General features: G+C 31.2%; 3 protein-coding genes across 6 annotated transcripts; 2 read left to right on the top strand and 1 right to left on the bottom strand.

The window, feature by feature from the left end:
• The first annotated feature begins 1,845 nt into the window (after positions 1-1,845).
• On the top strand, positions 1,846-2,740 carry LOC137930689 (peptidyl-prolyl cis-trans isomerase H). The gene is made up of 3 exons (XM_068774035.1): positions 1,846-2,074; positions 2,170-2,346; positions 2,424-2,740. Exons 1-3 carry the CDS (start codon positions 1,991-1,993, stop codon positions 2,715-2,717), a joined length of 555 nt encoding a protein of 184 aa, XP_068630136.1. The 5' UTR covers positions 1,846-1,990; the 3' UTR covers positions 2,718-2,740.
• On the bottom strand, positions 2,715-4,931 carry LOC137930686 (coenzyme Q-binding protein COQ10 homolog A, mitochondrial). Its single transcript, XM_068774034.1, has 3 exons — positions 4,695-4,931; positions 4,471-4,614; positions 2,715-3,347 (listed from the first exon to the last, which is right to left on the bottom strand). Exons 1-3 carry the CDS (start codon positions 4,757-4,759, stop codon positions 2,882-2,884), a joined length of 675 nt encoding a protein of 224 aa, XP_068630135.1. The 5' UTR covers positions 4,760-4,931; the 3' UTR covers positions 2,715-2,881.
• A 419-nt stretch (positions 4,932-5,350) lies between these two features.
• On the top strand, positions 5,351-10,738 carry LOC137930291 (uncharacterized). Of its 4 annotated transcripts, none has more exons than XM_068773517.1 (6): positions 5,351-5,577; positions 6,367-6,555; positions 7,588-7,775; positions 8,299-9,669; positions 9,739-9,911; positions 10,208-10,738. In XM_068773517.1, exons 1-6 carry the CDS (start codon positions 5,478-5,480, stop codon positions 10,680-10,682), a joined length of 2,496 nt encoding a protein of 831 aa, XP_068629618.1. In that variant the 5' UTR covers positions 5,351-5,477; the 3' UTR covers positions 10,683-10,738. The 4 variants fall into 4 exon arrangements, with proteins under 4 accessions (XP_068629618.1, XP_068629619.1, XP_068629620.1 ...); XM_068773518.1 differs by having other exon boundaries at positions 6,367-6,552; XM_068773519.1 differs by having other exon boundaries at positions 6,370-6,555.
• Positions 10,739-25,291: the final 14,553 nt, after the last annotated feature.

The following is a 25,291-nucleotide window of genomic DNA, read 5'->3' on the forward strand; positions in this document are numbered from 1 at the left end:
TATATCCCTATAAAATTATTACACTTATAAATTTAGATATTTAAAGCATTATTTTTTAAACAAGTAATAATAATTCTATTAATCCAAATAAACAATGTGCTTTTTCCCCTTTCTCTACTATTTACAACTATGGAATTAGGGTTCCAGATGGGAGTCCTATTCTACAGTGAAGTAGTGATGAGGTACTGAGTTACCCTATTGTTTACTCTCTTGCTGTCAAGCATGTTAGAGGGCCATTCTCTCAGAGCAGCAATTTAAATACAAAATACAATTGCACATAGATGACTGCTGTAAATTTCTGAATCCAAAAGAATTCAGGATTTTCTCACACAACTGTAAATGGCTGACTTCCTGGCATATTAATGAATGCAGCTGATGAGCTGGCCCATAGAAGCTCCAGCATGGTTGTTTATGGGCCAGAGCAGCTCATCCCACTAAAATTGGTAAGGCTAGATCCCTCATATATACTAGGAGTCAACACAGTAAGCCAATGCCTACCATAAGGTGCCAGTCTTCTAATACCCTGCTGAAGGTGTTGCAACTCCAACTGTGTCTGGTGGCAGGGATCTTTACTGGTTATGGTTATTTTAACAAACATCTGTTCACTTTATTATTAAAAAACACAAAAGTAAAGCAGATTTTTTATTAGTAATTATAAAACAGCATTAACAAATTCTCACTTTATTAAATGACTTTTCAGAACTATAAATAATATTTCCATAGCTTTTTAAACAGACAATACCAAATATTGATTTCAGATATATCAGGATGTCATACATAAACTGATGAAACAACTTTGATCAGCGGTAACAAAGATTCTTAAATTTCTTTTAAATGTTGATTTTGTAGTTACAGAAAAATCATCGTTCTTCTTATACATTTACAATGATATTGCAGATTAATCAAGATGGAACGTCAACCTGTATTGAAAGAGAACATTCATCACATTCTACAATAGTTTTAGGTGCTATTATTTCACTTGCATTCACAGAATATACTCCACCACAACGGCACTGATAAGAATAAACTTTATTACAACTATCAAAATTCAATTCTGAAACAGTTACAGTGTCGTACAATAGCAATTCCCCGTGTTCTTTACATGAGAGTATTGCATCATATTGTTTTCTTGATTGAGGATTCCTGAGAACTGACCACGCTTTCTGAATATTGACAAAATTATCAATGTTATTGCCTGTAATTTTTTTATCAGGATGAAAAATTAACGCAAGTCGTTGGTAACTTTTTTTTAGCTCTTCTTGGGATGCTTTTCTATCACATTGTAGAATTTCATAGTAATCGTCCATAGGTTCCATTGTCCATCATAGGTCCATTTAACTCTGAAAATTATACATGATTTAAAAGTTATAAAATAGGAAATATACAAAACAATTTTGGTTATAAATTCAGATTTACAGAAACGTCATTGTCACCTTTTTATTATCATTTTATTACAGATAATAAAATATGTAGTGTAAAATGGATGCAGTACATTTGAAGCGAAATTTAAGCTATTTTTTTAAAGAAAAAATCATTAATTTACTATTCAACAAAATATAAGTTTTGATAATAAATCAGTATTTATTTATTCCTGTAATTAAAGTTTCAAAATTAACCGATTTTTCTTGTTTTAAGTAAAATTATATATATCAAATAACTTGGTATAAAATTAGGTAGCAAAAACTAATAACATTACAAACTATTTATTACCAAATAAATAAACAGTAGTTTTAGTATTTGGGAAAAAATAACGAAGTGTAATAACATTTTATGGGATAATGGCAGAATGTATTTAAGTATCTTACCCGTAGCAACGGGAAAGTAAAAAAGATACAATGATATAAACAATATTAAAGACCAAGTCCAGTATATTTTTATATATAACAGATTTACATTGCTTTCTTATTTTTAATATTGATTAGGACGTACGCTTAACAGTACAATATTTAAGTTTAAATGAAATTAAGTATTTTTTCCAATAACCACAAAAATGCCGACATGGAACCAGATACAGTCTCAATTAAGAAATCCAAACAATCCTGTGGTTTTCTTTGATGTCACAGTTGGAACCACTGTAAGTATCTTATTAATAATTTAATATTAAAAACTGTCCCAGTATTAACTAACCTCAATGTTTTCTTTTGCAATAAATATACTCATTATTTTTAGGAAATTGGCAGAATGATTTTTGAATTGTTTGCTGATGTTGTACCAAAAACTAGTGAAAATTTCAGGGAATTTTGCACTGGTGAATATAGGAGAGATGGTGTTCCATTGGGTTACAAAGGTGCTACATTCCACAGAGTAATTAAAGATTTTATGATACAAGGTGGAGATTTCGTAAATGTAAGTAATGTCTTAGGTTTATTCCAATCAAATTATTTAATTGATTTACATAATAACAAAATAAAAATTCATTACAGGGTGATGGAACTGGTGTAATGAGCATATATGGAGGTAGTACATTTGCTGATGAAAACTTTGCACTAAAACATGATTCTCCGGGTTTACTTTCTATGGCTAATAGTGGCAAAGATACAAATGGATGTCAATTTTTTATTACCTGTGCCAAGTGTAACTTTTTAGATAATAAGCATGTGGTATTTGGTAGAGTAATTGATGGATTACTAGTCATGCGAAAAATTGAAAATGTGCCAACTGGCCCAAATAATAAACCCAAAATACCTGTAACAATATCTCAATGTGGTCAAATGTAATAAATAAATTTTTAAAGGTGTTATCATATTGTTTTATTTATAATAAATAAAGTTTTACTTCTATTGTTTAATAGTATATTCCAATTATTAAATAAGTTTGAAATATAACAAATAAATAAATAGTTTATCCATCTTGGTTAATATAGCTACTCCGAACCTCATTGTCAACTCTTAACAGATTGGTTATTAAATAATAAACTTCTTGGTTGCATTGTTGCTGGTCCATATCTCTTCCCTGCTTCCCTTATGAAAGCTCCTTCCATTTGTCTGGCTACTTGGTCAAAGAATAAATTTGATAATTGGGAATGAAGAGCAGACTTAAATTCAAAGGATATTTGAAAATCTACTACACAAGACTGCTGTTGTCTCTTCAATCCTGGGCTGAATCTCCATAATGTTAGTAAATGATGGAACAATCTCCCATCCACACACTCTGCCTTCACCAAATGTGGTTCTACCAAAGTTACATTAGATGTATAACTTTCATTTATTGGTGGGAAACCAACAATCAAGTCTGCTTTAAGGTGTCCTGGGCTTCTCTTTAATACAATTGATTGCTTACACCAGGGAACAAACTTGTAATAATTCTCTACATCTGATACCACTTCAAACATCTGATCCATGGAATACCTGGAAAAAAAAGGGAAAACATTTAATTCAGAAAAATAACATTAAATTCTTCTAATAATAGGCTTTAATGCTATTATTTCTAATGGCTATTACTCCTAATAATAGATAAATCTTTGTAAGTTGAATTGGCAATAGGCAGGCCTGAACTAATGGGTGTTGGGGCCTAAAAAGTTCTATTGGAAATCTGTATGATAAGTCTATGCCCAGCAGTGCATGATCTATAGCTGAGATGATGATGAAGTATACCTTATCTAAAGATAGCAAAATGTATTTTTTTACTTTAGTTACAATAAATATGTAACTATAGCATTAGTTACTGGTCATGTTTCCCTACTTTATCAACACTGCCCCAAGATCATAAGACTTTTGTTAGATATTTCTTTGTATAATATTTTAGCACAGGTTTTCATTATTTATTAGTCAGACAGTTAATAAACTTACAATTAATAAAACAGTGTTCCAATTAGTCCCTTATTCCCTAAATATTTCAGTTTTGACTGCCCTGAATAAACAATTTAATAAGAAAGCATGTTATGTCCTATGATTTGTTACAGAATTCACATATAAAAATCATCCTCGATTTAAATTTGAGCTCATTTCAGCAATAGTTTCAAGATCAATGAACAGGAAAAAGATTGTGAGCAATTATGTTAATACATGTTATATATACACATACACTAATTTCCATAATTTCAGTGACATTTAACTAATGAATTAGGTCAACCATATATGGTTTTCCAATTATCTTTACACCAAGAACAACAATTTGTTTTTAAATTCTAGGTGACTATTTGGTGATATGATTTTTATAAAATTGGGAAATTTTAATGTTAAATCCATCACCTCTATCTATTCCCATAAAATTAATACATAAGTACTGTACTTTCAATTAGAGCCTTTATGTAGAAAAATTAACCTTAACATCTGATCATGTGTAAGAATGTTTATAGGAAAACATATCTGAAAAATTATAAATATTTCTTATAAACGATAACTGGCTATAAATGCTGTGGTATATATATATATATATTCAAGTAATTATATTCAGAAGACTTTTTCACCACAGTAGTAAGGAATTTAAAAGAAACTATAGAGAAAAAAAAACCAGAGAAATTGTTCTTACCCAACAAGCTGCCTTCCGCAATATTCTCTTCTGCGGCTGGGTTTAGAAAAGTTGAAGAAGTTTCGACTTTGGTTTCCTGGGATTTGACATTGACAATGAAACGTACCCTTACATTCATGTCTATTTGTGTAACAACCCTGAAAACTGTAAACAAGTAACACGCTTCTATTAAATAAAATTTGTAAATGTGATAATAATTACTAGAAAAATGAATAATTCATTACCAAAATCGACTTCGCAAAAAATTAATACTTGTTCCTACTAAGTAACCTTTATTAAAACCCATCATTTTAAACTATCTTTCAGGAAAACTAAAAATGTAGCACATTATTACGATTCTTTCATATTTACAATTTTTTAAAACCTAATAAAGATAACACCTGGCTAAATAAAAATAGTATGATATAATATTTAACTAAATAACAGTCATTTCTGTGACATAGTCGTCTTGATTCTTTTTCCAAAATTGTTAAAGCTGGCAGTGACAATGACTTTCGTAATGGAGTTGCCATGTTGTAATAAAATACGTCCTTGTATTTGATCTCTATTTACTTATTCTTCCTGAAAGAAACGTCTAAATACAATGAAATATTTCATTAAAAATCTCGTTTTATCAAAAGTAAACAACAATTCTCGAAACATTTTTTATTTTAAGGGATGAATACTACGCACTGGTATGTCTGTTTTTAGGCGATATTTGTACAGAAATATACTGTATAAGATATTGGGAATGCAGATTCAAACCAAATATTTATATTGCATTATTATAATGTTTGATTAAAATTTTTTAAAAATATAAACCTTTTTTATACATTGGCAGAAAGACTTTCATTTTCTTTTATTGAAAAAAAATTTCGTAAGCACATGTCAAACAGTCATGTCAATTTGTGTCAGCACGTGTTTTAATTGTATTGCGGCGCGGTAGTGATAAATGTAACAAAACTGTTCACTTATAATATAGTTGCTTATATTAACATAAAAGTAGGTATAACGTGGTATGCTAAAAAATGGGACGCAAAGCAAAATTTGACGAGACAAAAGTAGTTAAAAAAGGGCCTGGAAGGAAAGCTCGTAAACAACCTGATCCAGTTTTTAGGAAAGAACTTCGTAAGTGCAAGATCAATTCATATTTAGGTTTTAGGAGAGACCATTTTAATTCATGTTCATATATTGTAAAAACTGAAAGAAATTGTTGCGCATCATACACTCGTGAATAACTTGGAGAATATTGAAATTATTAATTAACCAATTCTTTTGATATAGATAAAAGAGCTCATGTCGTAGCAATATCAGTAACATTATAGAGAACAAAAAATAGAATAGATATATGTTCATCTGTTTTACAAAAGACTAAAATAATAAGCTAAAAATTAAAAAGCTTTGACAGTTTTTTCTAGTATTTGGAATTATACTGGGTCATTTCAAAGGGAGATTGAAAACAGTGATTTAAATTATACATATTTGTGTGATAGAAGGCATTCAAAAGCATGTTAAAACAACCTATAAACCACAGAGTACTTCCCCCACTTCCATAGTGAATATTAAAACATTATAAAACTGTTGTCCTCTTACAATGAGTGGACAATGAACAGTGGTGAAATATTTTTTCTAGTCTCCAACCAATGTGGGTTACAGAAATATAATTAAATTAAACTAATCCATTATTAATTTGTGTATTAAACGAGAGGTGAAAAGCCAATCTCAAGAGTACATGTGCCAAATCTAAAGCCAGGTAGTACAATTGCATGGCTAAGAAATCATTTCATGTAGTTGGACATGGATGGATGAAATTGGATGTTGACTCCTTGTCATAATTCTATCAAAAAAACTCTTTCCATTTGTAGATAACTATAGTAGATGTAGGTAAGGTTCTGAATCTCTTTTTTTTGTTTTTAGTAGTTGATGATGAAACTGAGAATAAAAAATTAAGTCACAGGCAAAAACAGAGAGCAGCCAGAAGGTTGAAGAAAAAACATGAATTGGCTGAGAAAAGGAAAGCTGCAAAACAGGCAAAAAAGAATCTTAATCAGGGCAAAGAAAAAGAAAATGAGGATGCTGATGATTCAGACCAAGAAGTTGAGGGTGGTAAGAGCATTCTTATTTTTAACTAATATATTAAATATATAAGTTAAATTACAGTGGGTTATAAATGGGGCCTGATTAGGGTAACTAGGCTTCTTCAGTCTATGTCTTCAAGATCAAGAAATGCTTAAATCCTAATTGATAGCAAGCTTAAAATTATTTTAACAACATGGGTGTGTTCTCCACTAGGTGGACCAATGGCATAATCAAGGTCACAAGAAATTGCTGGATGTAAGCAGTGCAAGACCTGTCTTTGTGGTGATCTTTGGGAGAGGCCTATGCCTTGCAATGGGTATCTATCATATGGTCCATTAATCAATGAAAATGGTGACCATGACATAAGAATACATTAAGATCAATGTGTTTGATTGAATTGGTCTTTTCATTCACATATTTAACTTATACAGGCCCTGTCTCACTCAGAGTGTATTTAATTACCTCTTATGTTAATTCAGTATTGTTATACATAAAAGTAATGATATACTTTATCTCTCATGTAATCTCCAAGCTTAACCATTAGAGTTGGGGGAGAAATAAATAGTCAATGACCAGTTTCAATCTATATCTGGCCCTGTATAGGTATGCTTTAATATTGGTTCAGAAATAATGATGAATATTAGGTCATAATTTCAGATATAAGATATTCATTGCTGGATGCTATGTCATGGCTAGTTCCGACCTTAACAAGGTTTCCTGTTCACCTTTTGAGTGGATGTCCTGCACTGTGCTTGCCTGTTCTTGTTATCCACTCTAGAACTTTAATAGCAGCCAACTGTAAGCTATGATGCCTGCCCACTACAACTACAACTAGGAAACTTGCTGGGCTATGACCGTTTCTTTTATTTGTCTATTGATCTTCTCATTCCTGATATAATTTTAGTGATAAGTTTTGAACATAGCCCTCTTCCTTGGTGACTCATTTACCTGTTAGGCTGCGAGTTTGCCAATAAGGTCCAAAGTATAATATTGACTATCAATAATGGATAACATTCCCATTCTAGTACAGATAACTGATTGTTGTAATGTTTCTTTAAGGTTTTACTGATGACAATAAGGAATGGCTGACATTAAAGAAGCAAGGTAAAACTAAAGTCAATCATAATTCAAACAATGTTAGTGATAGCGAATCAGGCTCTGAAGAACAGCAGGAAAGTGGTGCAGAAATTGATGATGACAGTGATGATAAAGAAGTAGAAGATAAAAGCGCTAAAGAAAATTACAAGGTGCTTGCTAAATTTATATCTCTATTTATGTAATTATTTCAACAGTGCTAAGTATTTTACAATTAGAAATAATTTTGATTGCTTTTGAATTTCAAATGTTATATGTTATTTTTATACTAACCCATAACTTATATCATCAAAACATATATCTCTTAAACTATGTCTATAATTTTATTGTAACATGTACAAATTAAAACAAAATTACTGATTGTTATGTAATATAAGAAAAGCTTCCATAATACCTAAAAACTTGCAGATTGAGTTGCCTCTATCAGTTAAACTGGCTAGCATAGTTTCACTGCTAGTTGACTATTGCATTTTATTTCTACATTTCTGCTTGTTTTTGCAACAACCTTACTTATTCTTAATGGCATATGGTATTGTACCTCTTGATTTGCCTATTGTAAAAGTTTTGTTACTTGTTCCTATGGTCTGAAAGTACAACATGAAGAGAATAAATAAATATAACTTCACATGATCAAAATAAATGTAGTCACTAATTGTGATTTTTTATTGATTAAAGGTGGGGACATTAGATGACTTGTTTGAAGATTCTGATAAAGATAATGAGGATGACAATGAAGTAGAAAGTGGCCAAGAAACATCTAACATGACATACAATTCTGACTCAAGTGATGCTGATTCAGAAGATGATGATGATGAGGATGGTGACGATGACATGTTGCCTATAGAAAAAGCTAATCTAAAACTTAAAAAGAAAAAAAAACTTGAACAAAAGCTAGCTGATGAAGAGATGCAACTTAATATTTCAAAGCAAGATGTTTTTGCCTTCCCTACAGAGGATGAATTACAAAACCCAACTAGCTTACAAGATATTCATCAAAGAATTAAAGACATTGTTACTGTTTTAAGTGATTTCAATCATTTAAAACAAGAAGGCAGATCACGCTGTGAATACACTGATTTGCTCCTGAAAGATTTATGTATGTACTACAGTTACAATGAGTTTTTAATGGAGATTCTTATGCAAATATTCCCAGTTCAAGAGCTTGTAGAGTTTTTAGAAGCAAGTGAAGTTTCGAGGCCTGTAACCATTCGCACTAATAGTCTTAAAACAAGGAGGCGTGACTTGGCGCAAGCTCTCATTAACAGAGGAGTTAATTTAGATCCAGTGGGTAAATGGAGTAAAGTTGGTTTAGTTATATATAGTTCTACAGTACCTGTAGGAGCTACTCCAGAGTATTTGGCAGGTCACTATATAATACAAGGTGCTTCTAGTTTCTTGCCTGTTATGGCTCTTGCTCCACAAGAAAACGAAAGGATTCTAGATATGTGTGCAGCTCCAGGAGGAAAAGCGTCCCATATTGCAGCCATAATGAAAAACACTGGTTCATTATTTGCAAATGACGCAAACAAAGATCGAACAAAGGCTGTTGTTGGCAATTTTCATAGATTGGGTGTTGTTAATGCCGTAGTTTGTAACTATGATGGTCGTCAATTTCCAAATGTAATTAAAGGTTTTGATAGAGTTTTATTAGATGCACCTTGTACAGGAACAGGAGTTATTGCTAAAGATCCAAGTGTAAAAACCACAAAAGATCAGAAAGATATTCAAAGGTGTTTTAATCTGCAGAGACAGTTGCTTTTGGCTGCTATAGATTGTTGCAATGCTAAATCAAGTACAGGAGGATATATAGTTTATTCAACATGTTCCATTCTACCAGAGGAGAATGAATGGGTAGTAAATTATGCTTTAAAACGACGAAATGTAAAACTAGTGCCAACTGGCTTGGACTTTGGAACGGAAGGTTTTGTAAAATACAGGCATCATAGATTCCACCCGTCATTAAAACTGACAAGAAGATTTTATCCACACACTCATAATATGGATGGATTTTATGTGGCAAAACTTAAAAAGTTTTCAAATGTTATTGTAAGTGTTATGTTTTATTTTTTAAATTCATCTTTTTTTCAATTCATTAACTTTATTTAATTATTACAGCCAGAGCCGTTTAAAGACGAGGATGATGAAGGGGAAGCCAATGACGAGAAAATTATAACAGAAAATGGCGATTCTAATCCAATAGAGCAGAAAGAAGTTACAAATACTACACTGAAAAGACCAGCGGCTTCTAATGAAGATGTACCTCAGAAAAAGAAAAAGGCCACAGACAGGTAATATGATGTACCGACCTACAATTCACCCTAAATAAATATTTTGTATGTTAGTTTGTATGGAAATGTCCACAATTCAACATCACAGCATATTTTTGTTTCCAACATTTAAAAAAAATAATTTGCTAATTTTAGACATTATTATGATATACTCAATAAATAATACCCATTAAAACTAAAATATGTTAAAGAGAAAAATAAAAAAATAAGCTTATAGAAAGAAATAACTTCAAACATTTGAAAGTTCATTAAAATATTTATTACTGTGTTTTCACATACATTTCTTTTCTTTTTAGTAACGGTTCTAAAGAAATGGAAGCAAGTAATGTTAATGCTAAGAAAAAAAACCGTATTAAAAATAAACAAAAAGCAAAACGTGATTCAGAAAGTGAGAACAAAATACAGAAGAATGCAATTAGTAAAGATGAAACTAAAGTAACAATTGAACGTAAAGTAGATAAATCAGAGAAAAATAAGAATAAGGGATTACAAAATCCAACAAAACTTTCAGAGAAGGCTTCGGTTATTGAAACACAACCACTTGTAAATATGAAAACACCCAACAACAAGAATAAGGTTCAAAGTAAAGGAATTTCTAAAACGAAGGAAGCAAATGTTTCTGAAAAAGTCCAAGTTGAAGCTTCGAAAAAGTTAAAAAATAAGTTAAAAAAGAAGAAAAAAATAGGTCAAATTAATGACAAGAATAAAAACAACGAAACTAAACAGATGAAAAAGAACCAGAGATTTAAAAATAAAAATAAATCTAAATGATGTTTGTCGCATTTTACTATGTAATTTTATTTAATAATAATAATACATATATTTTACATTGGAGTTTCTCTACATTATTATCATACTGTTTAATTTTTCAACCCTTTTTTATGTTAATAACAACAAAGTTAAAATGATGACATTTATTTACTGTAAATGTTGTACCTAAAAATAGGTTGTCATGGTTGAAACATTATATTTAAAAAATATAGGAGTTGAACTACAATCATTAGTTTGTTAAAGCGTCATAATCACACTGCTTTTCACCAATTAGACAATTCTCAATATCTATAACTATATAACTAACTGAATACTATTTCAGAGTCAATTGATCTTATAATAACAATGGCATTTAAAGAATTTTTGTAATAGCTTATGGGATCCTGAGTTACACTAAGCTCTAAGAATTAGTCTCGGCAAAATTCATGCAGCGATAATAACGCAAGGGGAAGTATTGGTAATCCATAAATATCATTGTTCATATTTTATTAAAAGCTTGAATATAAGGTTCCATAGATGAGGCGACCACGAGCTAACACGGTGTAAGTAGGCCCTCACAAGGTGTATCGACGGCATAGTCAAGGTCGCGGAAAGTCTCTTGATGTGAGCAGCATAAAACCCAATCATCATGACGATCGGAGGCCTATGCTTTGCAGCGGGTGTCTTTCGGCTGACATGATGGTGAAGTTTATTTACTGTGCAATATTATAATAATAACAACCAATGGAATGTTAAGTTAAAACTTGCTATACTTATTAATCAAAACTAGTATGCAGAATATGCCATACATTTCCTTAATAACTTCAACAAGAAGTAATGAAGGTTTAATGACATCATTACTTTATATTAATATCTATGTAGTTTCTACAATGCGTCTAGGGTTATTGCTATTACCGGCAGTACTTGCTATATCTGTTTTTTCTTTGAAAATAGAGACAATGAGAAGTTTCTGGTTAACCGCGGACAATGTAGGTACCATCTATGCAAATATATATTTTATACGTAATTCATAAATTAGCTCTTTTAAATCACAAGGTAACGAATTTGCAAAAAATAATTTTATAACCTATATTCTATGTTATCTATGTTTTATAGTTCATATAATTAAGACAGCGATTTTTTAAAGATTATATTTATAAAAAAAATATCTTGCCTACTAAAAATAAATCTAAAAAAGAATCACTTTATAGTAGTTTTCTCAATAATTTTGCAATGATTACATTTTTTCCCTAGTACAAAGATTAGAAAATTAATATCTTTAACCTTTTTAGCTTTTTTTAACCGGATTTATATGAGTGTTACCAGTGTTGACATTGAAAAAAAATAAAAACAAGATAATTTTAAGATTTTTTTAAGAATTAATACTTAATGTCTTGTTTAATATTATATGGTGTCAAACTATCTCAAAAACTCTTATTAGAACAATGTTTGAGTTTATTCACCAAATGTGGCCCTATGGCCAAGGAATGGAAGTAGAAAATCATTTCCAAGTTATTGTAAATTTTAGAGAGGTAATGTTTTATTACCTCGGTCATGGAACATTGTTTGTTCGACAACATTAATTAGACGGTTCTATGATTTTATTTTGACGTGTACCCATCTTATATAATTACTTGTGCTCATTTTTTAATCTTGTATGGTTTCTATTTACTCAACGATTACCTACTGACATCGAGAAACACGTGCTCAAACGAAAGAAAACTGTTGTTATTGTTTTTCATTTGAATTGACAGAAAACAAAGAAAAACAACACGTTTTAATATGCACAAAATATTTTTTAAATAATTTATTTTAAATAGAAGTTTATAAAACATATTACATAGAGCGCATTCTTACGATATGTTGCTAAGGGATCATGTAACTGTAGGTACATGTCGTGGATTAGGTTTTAAATTTCAGTGAAAGTAAAACAGAAGTTACACTTCGGTTTTAAAATGAATGGGTATTAGAAACATGACTTCTACATTGTTTTTAGGAAAAATTAAATTTACACACAAATTTACAACAAAGAATACAGCAAATAGTACCTAAGTTCGTAAAACAAGCGAAATTTTTTGTGGAGGAAATATCTACTTCATTCATTCCTCTTTTTTGCCGTAAGAAACTGTATTTAACTCAAATGAATTTCAGAATAATTTATAATACGGCAATATATGTCGCAACATTAACTGTTTAGTTTCTCAAAATAATTGCCCTAGTAAATTCGAAATGTAAATCGGGAATGTATCAAACGGCTGTCTCCTGCATCTATATCGATTTTTGCAAAGAAAAGCTTCATTAACACTATTCTTATGGGTTGACTTGTTTTACTTGTAGCTATGTTCATATCGTTAGTTACATTTTTGCAAACAATATCAGATTTCGCAAAGCGTAATTCAAAAAGTTTCTTATTTCTATTTGAAGCTTTTTTCAAAAGTTAAGAGAATTTATACATGTTATATATATAAATTCTCCTTTACCGCACGTAGGCCCACATATGGTATGGCAGTTTTGATTGAATTGTATTTACAAATTAAGTACTATGGAATATTTTAACTATTTTTGTCGAATAAATATATAATTAGCAATAATAAAACGCAAATAACTCGAACACAAACTATCCTGCTCTAAGCAAAATACGCTGTCGGTACTTTCTACACACACTCACATACATATATAACAAAAAACAATTCGCTTTTTAAAGTTTTTTTTATTGTTACGGTTTTTCTTAATAAAAATTACGATAAAAGTTTTTAGCAGAGGTATTATGAAAATAGTAGTGCTGTATATATTCATATTATATATAAGATATAAGCTAGCATAATTTTGGGATGTATACAACCTCTACAATGGCCCCACATATTTAATTTTATACATTGTCAAATTAAACTAAGGTAGTCTATGTATTACTGTACTGGCATTCCAAATAAATAACTATGTGTTGTCGGCGGTTATTCCTTTTGAGAAAATCTGAAAAGCCCAAGAATAAAAATGCCTGAAGCTTTTCGTTGGTCGGAGCGGCCCCTACACAACAGCGTAGCCCGGGACCTTAATGGAAAGCGAGCCCGCGCAGCCCCGCGCCCCTGCCGGAGGCTGCCAGTTGGCAGTATCCCGCGGAACGCGTTGTCGGCTGTACATGTTCCATGTATATCTCCTTATAAATCTACTCTCCTAGTATCGTTATACATCGGCAATATATTTTAAAAGTGCACGTTCTATCGTTTAAATTCAATTTAAGTGTGCGTTTCATACATGAAAAAGTGTTTCCGACGATTTTCATCCCGGGGCTGGGATGGAGGCAGGAAGCGGGTAGGGCGGGACGCTTTGTTCGGGTACTACGCCCGTGACGGAGGCTGTACCGCGCAGCATCCCTCGCCATGTCTTCCTAACGCTGCGATTTGTAATAGAGTTGTACCATTTGCCATTAATTGACTAAAGCAATTTATTAAGTGCATGCAATTAAATTGTTTACATACTTCGGTACTAAACAGCACTGTTAAGCTACGATATTGAGTCAATATTTTGTCTTCGTTTTGAGGGTACACGAATATAATTTAAACTACACAAAGATAGATTTTATATTAGGTAAAGAAATAATACATTCATAAAACATATAACTAAGTTACCTTGATGATATTTATTAACTAATGTTTATTTTAATATTTTCTTTTTATTCATTAAACGAAACGCATTTTTTATTAATTTAGGTAGAATTTTTTATGTATTGTTGTGATTATTCCTCTTGTTTTTTAGGCTAATATTGTACAATAAATTACCTAAGGATATTTAAGTTAGCCTTTTACATAATAATCTTATGCGCAGTCCTCAGTTATAATTATTATTAACTTTCATCATTATAAAATGATTCGATTCTAGAAAGTTTAATTTTCTGCTTTTTATATGGTTACTATTTATATCTGAACTTTCCTTTATGCGATGTTTTTATAGGTCACTTAAATAGGCCAGCGGTCTATATTTACTTTTTAATGAAAAAATATATTCAAAGTGTAGTGAACTGTTCATTTATATTGCAGCAAACGCTTCTTGATTGATTCCATATTAGGGTTGCAATTTGAAGCAAATTGGCCTTTTAAAGAATCTTCACGAAATCATTTAGACTCGTTGATTATATTTGTAATTATCTAAATGCCATAAAAGTACTTAATCCTCGGTATATAATGTACCAAGCGATGGCGACTGTTGAGGCGATGACCATTTTTTTTAATATTTTGAAAATTAGGTTTTAGAATTTCGTTAATTATACTATAACTTTGTAATTATATATAGTTATAGACTAGAAATTTCAGTTTTGAAATTACCTAAGTATTACAGTTTTGCAATTTTTTTCAAATTACTATTTACGATAGCTATAACAGCATAATAAACATTTTTCCTGAATAATATTATATTATCGCATAGAGTTCAATAATTTACAAATTATACTTTAAACATTGGAATGCCTTTTAATGAAATAAACGTAAATATCGATAGAAAATTAAATGAAATAAATGCATTAAACTTCTAGAAGCAAAAAATAACAAAACACGGAAAATCCATGCTATGGCTTCTCGCTCCTTTTATTAGAAATGTGACAGTATATCATCTGATTGACTATATAACTTTATTTCAATTTATCTGAATTTTAACATCAAAACTGTCTTTTAAATTATCGCTTTACAGGTATAGATAAAGTTCTAAAACTTTTTACGTTTCTTAAGTTCTAATTTCGTAAATATTTTCTTAAAAAAATTGTTATATATGTGTTGCAATCTCAATTAGGCTCAATTAGGTGGACCAACGACTTTTATGTATAAGTGTATATATACGTATATATATATATATATATATATATATAGTTAAGGTCGCGGGTATATCCTCATTATCTAGCTCAGCTTTACTTATTCCTTTGCGTATAGCATCACTTCTCGTTTGGAATGTATTATGTCAAAATATTAAATATTTCAAACGTCTTAATCATTACTATATTAAATTCAAATATGGTAAATGATATTTTTTGTGTCCGTTCGTGTCCTCAATTACAGTTATACAAAAATATTTCAAATGTATAAAAAATTGCAATTTAAGTGTAGTACTCTTACTTCGCATGATATAAAACTATACAAGTGCGCATTGTTAGGTGTAATAGATCATAACTAAAATTACGGCATAATGTTATGCATAAGCAAAAGGTGATACGATACACACTTTGCAGTATTTGTTTGTTACGTACGTTACTTTAGTTGGAATTTATTTATATTGCAGTAATGATCACAATTAGCATTACCTATTTCCTACCTTTGTTCCACATATTTATACTTTAGTTTCATAAGAGGTTAATTTAAATATCTACACGTTGTTAGACATAATAATGTCTAACAACGTGTAATATAATAGGCAGTAATATAATAGTAATATACTATTATATACTACGGACTGGCAGGCGTAGCATAAGACGTTCATTCAAAATTTGGACAGAAAAAGTCGTAAGACGCTGGACGCAGGCCACTTCCAATAGGTACTTTTAGAAATCTATGGAGAGATCCAGGAATGAAATGATTATTGTGATATAGTTTTGCGTCACTCCGAGATATGAGCATAGTTAAATGAAATTATTTTTGTCACTAATGTAAGCTAGAGTAGTACTCAGAAATAATTACATTGACTTCTTTATTGTTAAAAAAGAAACAAAACAATTGTACTTGATTTAATGTCAATGCCAGTTTTAGTAGCTGACGTTTTAATGAGAAAAAAGTGTAGGATATATCAGAGTTATCTTGATTTAATAAAAATGCACAAACTGCATCACTTTCACGACGCACGCGTCATGTAGGTAATGTTATTTTGCAATTGCACGTGAATGTCCATCTGTACTTGTTATTCCGTTAGTATCGGCAATCGAAGTCGGCGCTTGTAACTTGAACATTGTAGGTTTTGTGAGGAAATGTGAAATACATCCATTGCATTCGGGACACCTGTTTAATGGTTTTGGATCGCATCCAATCCACGATAGGACTTAAACATGAAAGATAGCCATTTCTCAACAGCCGCCTGTTGCTTCTGTAGAACAATAACTTGTGTTATTGTATACTTAGTTTTAGATTTTTTTTGTTGTTCAATATATGTATATATAATCAGATTATTATATTATTATATTATTGGATGAAGATTATAGAAAAATCTGAAAGCGCAGAACTAATTTCAATAATTTCAATAATATGTTTTTAATTATATTTTTTAAATAAAAAGGCATACTGGATTCAATTCCAATTACATAACTGGCAATCGCAAAATGCACTAAGTTTTTTTTAAAAAAAAAAGAACAAGAAAAATTAAATTAGATCCTTTGCTACCACTCACTCGGTTTAAATAATTTTAAAGCTTAGTGACCTCATGTTTTTGTGAAATAAATAATGTCTTAGCGCCAGATTCCCAAGAGAGCCTTCGAATATAATCACTGTAAAGAGAGAATTTTTAGGCTTAATAGTGAAAATAGGATTTGACTATAAATTAAACAAGAAATCCAGGATTAAAGGTTATCAATAATACGTTATGTGCATACTGAATGTCCGAATAAAATTCTCAACACTTTTTCACTTTTTAGAACACTTGCTCTTTCCATTTAAGTTGTATTGATGAAAATGATGTTAATGTAGGACAAATACATTACTACTTACTTGATTTGATTTAGCATTGTTTAAACTCCCAACAATATTTAAATAGTGTAACATGCGAAACGAACGTAATCAAACTTAACTTTACAGATCTAATGGATTCAGGCGTTACTTTGCGGAAGTGCATCCTAAGTAAGAAAAGGACTAATATATAGCTACTTCCGCTATGTAGCAGTAGTCGTGCAATAAAGTGAACCGCCCGCCTGTCCACTCGGTGTTTGGCACTAATCAGTGTAACATTACCCCTAAGGTTGCCCCGTGTAGGGGTGAAACACGTGTTGAGTGATTTAACGGTGGTAGTTGTGTAATTCGCATTGTTTATCGCATGTGCATTTCTCAGTGGGCTGCTGGGTGGTGCACTTTATTGTACGACTACTGCTATATAGCGGAAGTAGCTATATGTTAGTCCTTCTCTTACTTAACTTTACAAATAACGATTTATATTTGCTATGAGGCTGTATGAAGTTTTTATGGCAGAAGAGGTTATTTAATTTGTTGACATTAGTTGTAAGTCACGTGGTAATCCTTAACCCTAGTAATAAGTATGTATTTCTATAGCCATTAATATTATACTAGCTGTCTCTCGCTTGCTTCGCATGACGTAAAATATGGAGAGAAAACCGTACATGCCCATCGAACAATATATTGGTTTTATACATATATTTATCGGAGTTTGAAAACATGTATTTTTAGTAGACACTCTCCTCCTTGCAAGCACAATTTCGTAAAATCCATTTGTAGCTGACCTCCTATCGGTGAAAAGAATATTCTTACCAAAATTCGAGTCTATACGCCTTATGGTCCAAAAGATACCGTGATGTGTCTGTACATAGGTGATTATACGTTATACAAGTGATTGATTATAATTGTAAAGCTTTAAAGCTTTTATATCTACTACCAATCACCCTGTACAGAGTGATCACTCTCTCTGTAATATGTTACCGAAATTTATAAACTATTTTTTGGTAAAATAAATTCTATTAACATAATTTCTATTTTATAAACTATTTTTCTTACTTTATTATCATTAAATTATTCATTATTTCTGTATCCATTGATTTTTGAATAAGATGTTCCATACATTAATTGACAGCGAATGAGCTATATAAATATGTACAAAACTTTCACATCTGTAATCACGTTTAGAACCATTTCAGATTGACAAGGAAATAACTGCGGTGTCATTATAAAATAGACATTAACACACAACACTGTCAAACAGTAATCATAAAAAAACCAAAACCAAATTTCAAGTAATGAACCGTTCACATTATATTTAGCGGACGCCAGTTAACAACCAAAATTACTACGTTATTTCCGGTTATTATGGTGCGAGAGGTAGCACATGAAATTAGCGAAGGGTGCTGAGGGTTAGGGTTTTAATGAAAGGACAATAAAGAGTCCCCTTGTCGGTTTTTGAGGGACGTGTTAGGTAGGATCCGACGTAATTTTAAATATTAGGGTTAAGGCGTAAATGTTTTTGTTATTAAAAACGAATATTTAGTTGGTATACCTATAATAATTACAAAAAAACGCTGTGATAAAAGTCACCGATGTTTTTTTATTGAAGACTGGCAGTCCAGCTTTGCCGTTTCAAGCTCAGGTCCTCTGGTGGTCCTTGAGCTTCACTTCTGGTCTTCTGGTCACTTCATGGAGCATCTGCCGAAGCAATCTAACAGCTCGGCGGCCTCCCAATCCGCTGATATAGTAGTATGTGGCAGCCTAAACCGAGGCTTCCCTATAGGCCACAAGCTTCGCTATCTTTAAAAAGATTTTAGACTAAACACACTACTCGCCCTGTGACCTCGACTCTCTAATTTGCCTAAATATATGCGAAAATGAATATTAAAGTTTTGATAAATTATTATAGTACCATATTTGAAAAATGTGCCGCCTATTGAGTTTTTTTTTTTTAATAAGTAATATTATAAATTAATTTAAATCACATATATAATAAGAGAGTAAATAAATGGTTGCATAATTTTCTAAAATTGTTTAGAATGATAGTCGTACGTTTTAATTTTATTTTTCACGAAAAAATTAAAACTTTCTGTTTATAAAATGGCGCGAGTGCAGTTAAATTTTTGAATACAACAAAAACAAACATTTCGCAAACTATAGGATTTTTGAAGTGAACGTTTTAAAACAGTACTTCACGCATGCATTTCATATGGGTGTGTATTTTAAACGTTTCACGATTCGTTACCTTCGTTAATTTATACCGTGTTTCTCTGCATCATATAACATGTAATTAATAAAACATAGTAATTTTTAATTACTCGTGTACTTTAAACATTTAAATTATTTATTAACGTAATTATTAATTATGAATACCTTACAAGTGCATTTAAAATGGTCATCTGTGATATAACTTTAAGTGAGTTGTAAATACTATACCGTAAGTTGGGCGTGGAAGCGCCGTACAAGAACTATCGATTGGGTTTTAGGCATTTGTCAGTGCTTTGAACTTAACGTGGGAACAAATTGAACTTGCAATTGGTATTCGTTACACGCATACACCATTTACGAATAGTTTATTTTATTATTTTAACTTGACAGGTAACTACAGATAATATCACAAAATTAGTTTTGTTATTTCGGATGTATACAGTTTTTCTACTGTGAATGTGTGTATATATATTTATATATCTATTAACATAACACTATTGTATATAATTCCAATAGCACCCGGCATTTAATTTGGCGCGTAAATTACTAATATATATACATATGTGTTTACAAATGATTAATTTTTTCGTCGTCGCATCTAGGGTTTGTTTTTCTAGTTTGCTCGTTTTAAAATGTATAATTAATTATTGAATGTAAGCGGTGTCATGTAGTATAACGACCAGACAAGCGTTTAGAGCATTTAGTGCGGCAGTGCGTACGCCCTGACATAAACTATTTATTACTTCTTCGGCTTACGTTTATTAGCCCGAAGACACGAGCGCCATAATGACAAGTGCCGGCACTTGCCGCGTCGGAAACTAGTAAAGTTTTTACGACAGGTGACAGCACTACGACTGGTCATAATAATCATATTTTCCTTATGGGTCTACGAAGTTTACAAACATTTAAACATGGCGTTTGCAAGCTCATAGTTGTTCAACGAGTTATGGAGAGAGCCATGATTGGGATTTCTCTACAAGATCGAATGAAGAATAAGGAGATCAGTAAATGAAAGAAAGTAACCAATATAGCCCAGCGGTATGGCAAGTGTCAAGTGTCAAGTTTGCAGAGGCGGTGAGCAAGCTATATAATGAGCAGAACAGATTATCGCAGAGGCTTTAATGTTGTGGAATGTAGAACACGACAGTCAAGCGTAACGTACGTTCATATATAAGGTGAACAGGCGATCTTGTCAAGGTCGTCGGAAAACGCTAGATTCATGCCACTTCCAACCTGTAAAGGAAATCTAATAGTGGAGTGGCTTATTGAAATCTGACGGCTGAATGACGATGATGTCGATAATTATGGATTTGTTCAGGTTCGGTTTTGTATATTCGGCTATAAATTGATAATCTATTTAATTACCTTTTCTAAAGTTTTTCTAAAAAAATAAATCCTAAGGTTGTGCCTAAATCTACTACCAAACTGAAGCACACAAGAATTATTACCTTGCTTAAGGGCTTTGCAGCTACAGTGCTACCGAAACCACTGTACTGCGCCTTAGGAAAACGCAGCTAGGTGGGGACTGACAAAAGCAGAGCTAGAGTGACGTTGCCGCGAATGTTGATTATGAACTAATGCAACGGTGTGGCCCTTACGAACCTACCTCGTTGTACTTTATTTTATGAATACAGATAATAAAAGATAAATACGAAAATATTTCTCATAATTATTCTACGGGAGTGATATCATTTAGGTAAACAGCAAGTTGTCAACTATATCAGACAGTAAAATAGTGCCGTCAAAATAACAAATAGAATCATGGACTATCTAATCGTGATATATGTATGATATATAATATGATAATTATTAAATAATTAAGTAATATTAATTATTAATGGACCTATACGATGCTTTTAATTTTGAGATACCAACACATATCTCTGCATACAGAGATATATTCAAAATTCAATTTGCGTTTGTTTTTTAAAATATGGAAAACTAGCATGACTACAGTATATGCTCTCTAGGTAATGCCCCAGCGTTTATTGCCTATGTTAATTCAAAGCACAATAGATAATAACACTATTTCTTAATTTATTAAAAATGCAAGCCTATGGTAGAACAACAGTGAACCTCGACCTGAAATTCTATTTACAAAAAGCAAGCACAAAAATCCACGGTTTATTAATCTTTTAGGAAGCTTTTTCGATTACGGTCTTTATTCATTCTACGTTACTTCTTTTGTAATTTTCCTTCGCTTTGTGGGAAAGTAGGGCTGGCATAAATTACCTAGAAACTTAAGGCTGTTAATAGATAGCTTGAAAATTATATTACTTTATACGTGTATTTATAAGTAATCCATTTTGTTACTATCGTGTATCAAAATATATTTCGTTTGTTATTAACACCGTAACATATATCGATTAAAGAACTTGTTTTTAAAATTACAGTTACTTAAATTATAAAATAATAAAAAAATGCAAAGCGTAATCGTTTTTAATATTACGACGTGGAAAATAGGCTACCCTCGTAATGAAAAATAATACGGTCAGTCCACAACGGTACGGTTCTCCCGTGGGTTTTGAAGTTTTAAAAATCCGAAAGTTTGTGTACAACTGCGTATGTATTTATAATGTTTTGAGTTGAAATATACATATGTCTCATGATGACCAATTTTTGTTTGGTTACGGCATCGTCCATATTAGAATATCGCAATGCTAGAAATAGACGCGGCGGTGGTCAACTTAAAGAGAATTATTACCAAAAAAATACATTTTTATGCACAGGATGATTAGTTGTAGGTGCAAAAGCTTTAAACAAGAGAATGTATAGCTTGTTCGCTGTAAATTTATATATCGTACACCTTATCAATGTAAAAATCAATGGTTTTAAAAAATAGAGAATAATTTAATGAAAATAAGGTAAAAAGAAGTTTTTAAATTCGGATTACAACAAGTTACAACTAATAATTGTTCACTATCAGATCTTGCAGACTGCGCTGCCAGAAGTTATTGGGCAGTCGCATTGTAAAAGAAAAAATGAAATTGAGTTCCCTTTTATGGTAACGGCATCTTCCAACTTAAAATACAATGCGATGGTTTTTAACGCGACTTTGACAAGTCCTTAACAAACAGGAGAATTTTTTTTCTTATGGCTTTGCAATTTATCGATACAAGAGTTTATAAAAATAATAAATGGTTTGCGATATTTAAATAAGAAATAATATAACATTAAAATGGAACTTAAGGGAACTTAAAAAAAACTTTCGGAGGTGTAAAGGTATTAAACAACGGAGAACTGTTATTAAAATTATTTTAATATTAAACTTTTCTGTAAAGTAAATGTTATATAAAAAAGTATAATAAAATGCGAGTTTAGAAAATAATAAATTTCGTCACTAGATCTAAAATATTTGTACGATTTTATATTTTATTAATAAAACTCATAATTATAACTTTAAATAACAGAACAAAGTTAGTATTTAAGAGTGTTAACCCGAATGAAATGTTCACTTCTTAACTAACATTATAAACCCATGTCTAAAATTAAAGGTTACTTTTAAATTCTCGCGAATGCGGAATATTTTCTTAGCAATGTGAAATGTGCGATATAATTTACGCAAAAGTTTCATTTTACTTTCATAGTATAATATAAGCTCTCTGGAATGTCGAGTGCGCGGTGAAGGCAATCGAGAGGGAACATACTGTAATAATCCTTTGACGTATTCTCGTATCTTCAACATTTTAATTACTGTTTTTCAGTTTAATAAGTGTTGGAAATGTGAGCGATTTTTACTAAAATATTTTTTTATTTCTTGTACAATTTTTTTTAAAAATTTAATTTGATATAACGTTAATATATGTGTAAATTATTTCAAGTGCTCCTTCAAACATTATAATATTTATGTTTTCGTGTTTGCGTGATAAACTGTGATTAAAAATATATTTGTGTTACGTATGTTACCTCTCACTTTACTAATTAGGTGTTCGAAATTGTTTAGAACGCAGTAAATTTAAACAGTAGAGGTCGCTGATGTGCTCCATAACGTTTAGTTATCTGGACACATAAATAAACCATTTTATTATTCCCTTGATCAATTTATGGAATGCGGTAGTCACGTTTCACACGTCAAACTCACTCAACCTAGCTTCCCGTTGGGTTTTGACAGTAATGAAGGTATGTCACATGGCGTCCCCCAGGCAGCATACCTTCATGTTTACGGGCGTGTCCTGTCATTCTATCATTTCTTTTCATTTCCTCCCCATTTTCCCTAATGAACTATATCTATATCACTTCCGGTGTCATCTTCGTCAGCCGTTGTCGACATGAACAAACATTTCCTTTGTTGACAAGGATAAAAAATACTGTTAACTATACATGTAGATATAAGAAAGTAATAATAAAAAACAGAATAGTATAATTAATATCAAGTTAATACTATAGATGTGTGATATAACTTATTTACCTACACTTTTAAGAGCTTTGCCGCAACGGTACAGGCACGAAAGCGCAGCCAAAAACGGTCATTCGACAAAATAAAATTAAAAAAATAAAACAGTAAAACAACGACAAATAAATGTATCTTAAAAACTAGTTGTCACTGCCCGATGGGCAAACTTTATAAACCTTTTTTTAACTCTAAAATATGTTCTTATCTAATTCTGTTTCTGAAAATGCTTTTAAAGTATTACTTTTTTATTATTTTTGAAACCATTGCCTGCAGATATAAAATGCTTGAGGGATCCAATTCGAGTTCCCAGTAGATATTTCAATATATATATTAAAATAAGTATATGTTAACCAACTTGGTAATAAGTATCTTACGCATTATGTTTTAAAATTATATTCCTTGAGTGAGACTTAGTGAGAGTGGTTTTCACAGTGGCTTATTTCCTATAGTTGTGCGTTGTTTACGCTGTACGTAATAATATAATATGCGTCGGTGCGTTGCATAAATGAATGTTATGTGCGAAGTGAGATATAGCTGTGTAGGAGAGCCTTCCCCATTGCAGCGAAGTGATTTGAGGTCACAATAAATTGTTCTCTTCCTTGCGCAGCCGCTAAAGTGTAATTGGTCATGTACCTTTAGACAGAGTCTGTATAATCCAATGGTTAATATGAATGGATGGTATCCCGGGAACATTTTTTAAAGAGGAAGGCGACCTAGATGTATTGAATGATATAGTTCCCGTTTATGACTATTACTTTTTTTTGGGAACGTGACTAAAAATTTCAAATAAGACACATTTAGTTAGTTACTTTGATCGCAATGATTAGATGTTTTGAACGATGCGATAAGGGCATTACTATCACCCTAACTAAAATTTAAAGCTAGCTTAATAACATATATATACATATATATATATTTTACTAAAAGATATTTAAATCAACACTAAGCGTTGTAATTTTGAAATAACAATTAATTTATTTATTTACGCTTTATTTTTCATCGAAAGGACGTAAAATACGGTTTCTATTAAATCATTGAATAATATTATTGTTTAAAATTTGAGCAGTAGTAGCCTAGCGATAAAGACCGAGTTAATAATAATAGTAATAATAAGAGTTAATAATAAATAATAATATTATACACTTAAATATCTTAAATAATTCACACTGTCTATTAATTATGTAAGATTGCCTCTGCTCACAAAGAAGTTTCCAGAGGATGGGCAGCAGCGTCTTCTGCATACCACAACACCACACTGTAATCGCCAAATATAGCATATCCCCCAATTGATAAATTTGGGGGAGGCCTGTGCTTTGCAGTGGGCTTCTATGGACTAAAACAAACGAATGACATAAATTTATTTAAAAACAGAAGAAAATTTGGTAATTATTTGAAAC

Source organism: Battus philenor, unplaced genomic scaffold, assembly GCF_028537555.1.
Source record: "Battus philenor isolate CCGP_79_NKW_IND1 unplaced genomic scaffold, ilBatPhil1.0.hap1 SCAF_6, whole genome shotgun sequence".
NCBI classification, from domain to species: Eukaryota; Metazoa; Arthropoda; class Insecta; order Lepidoptera; family Papilionidae; genus Battus; species Battus philenor.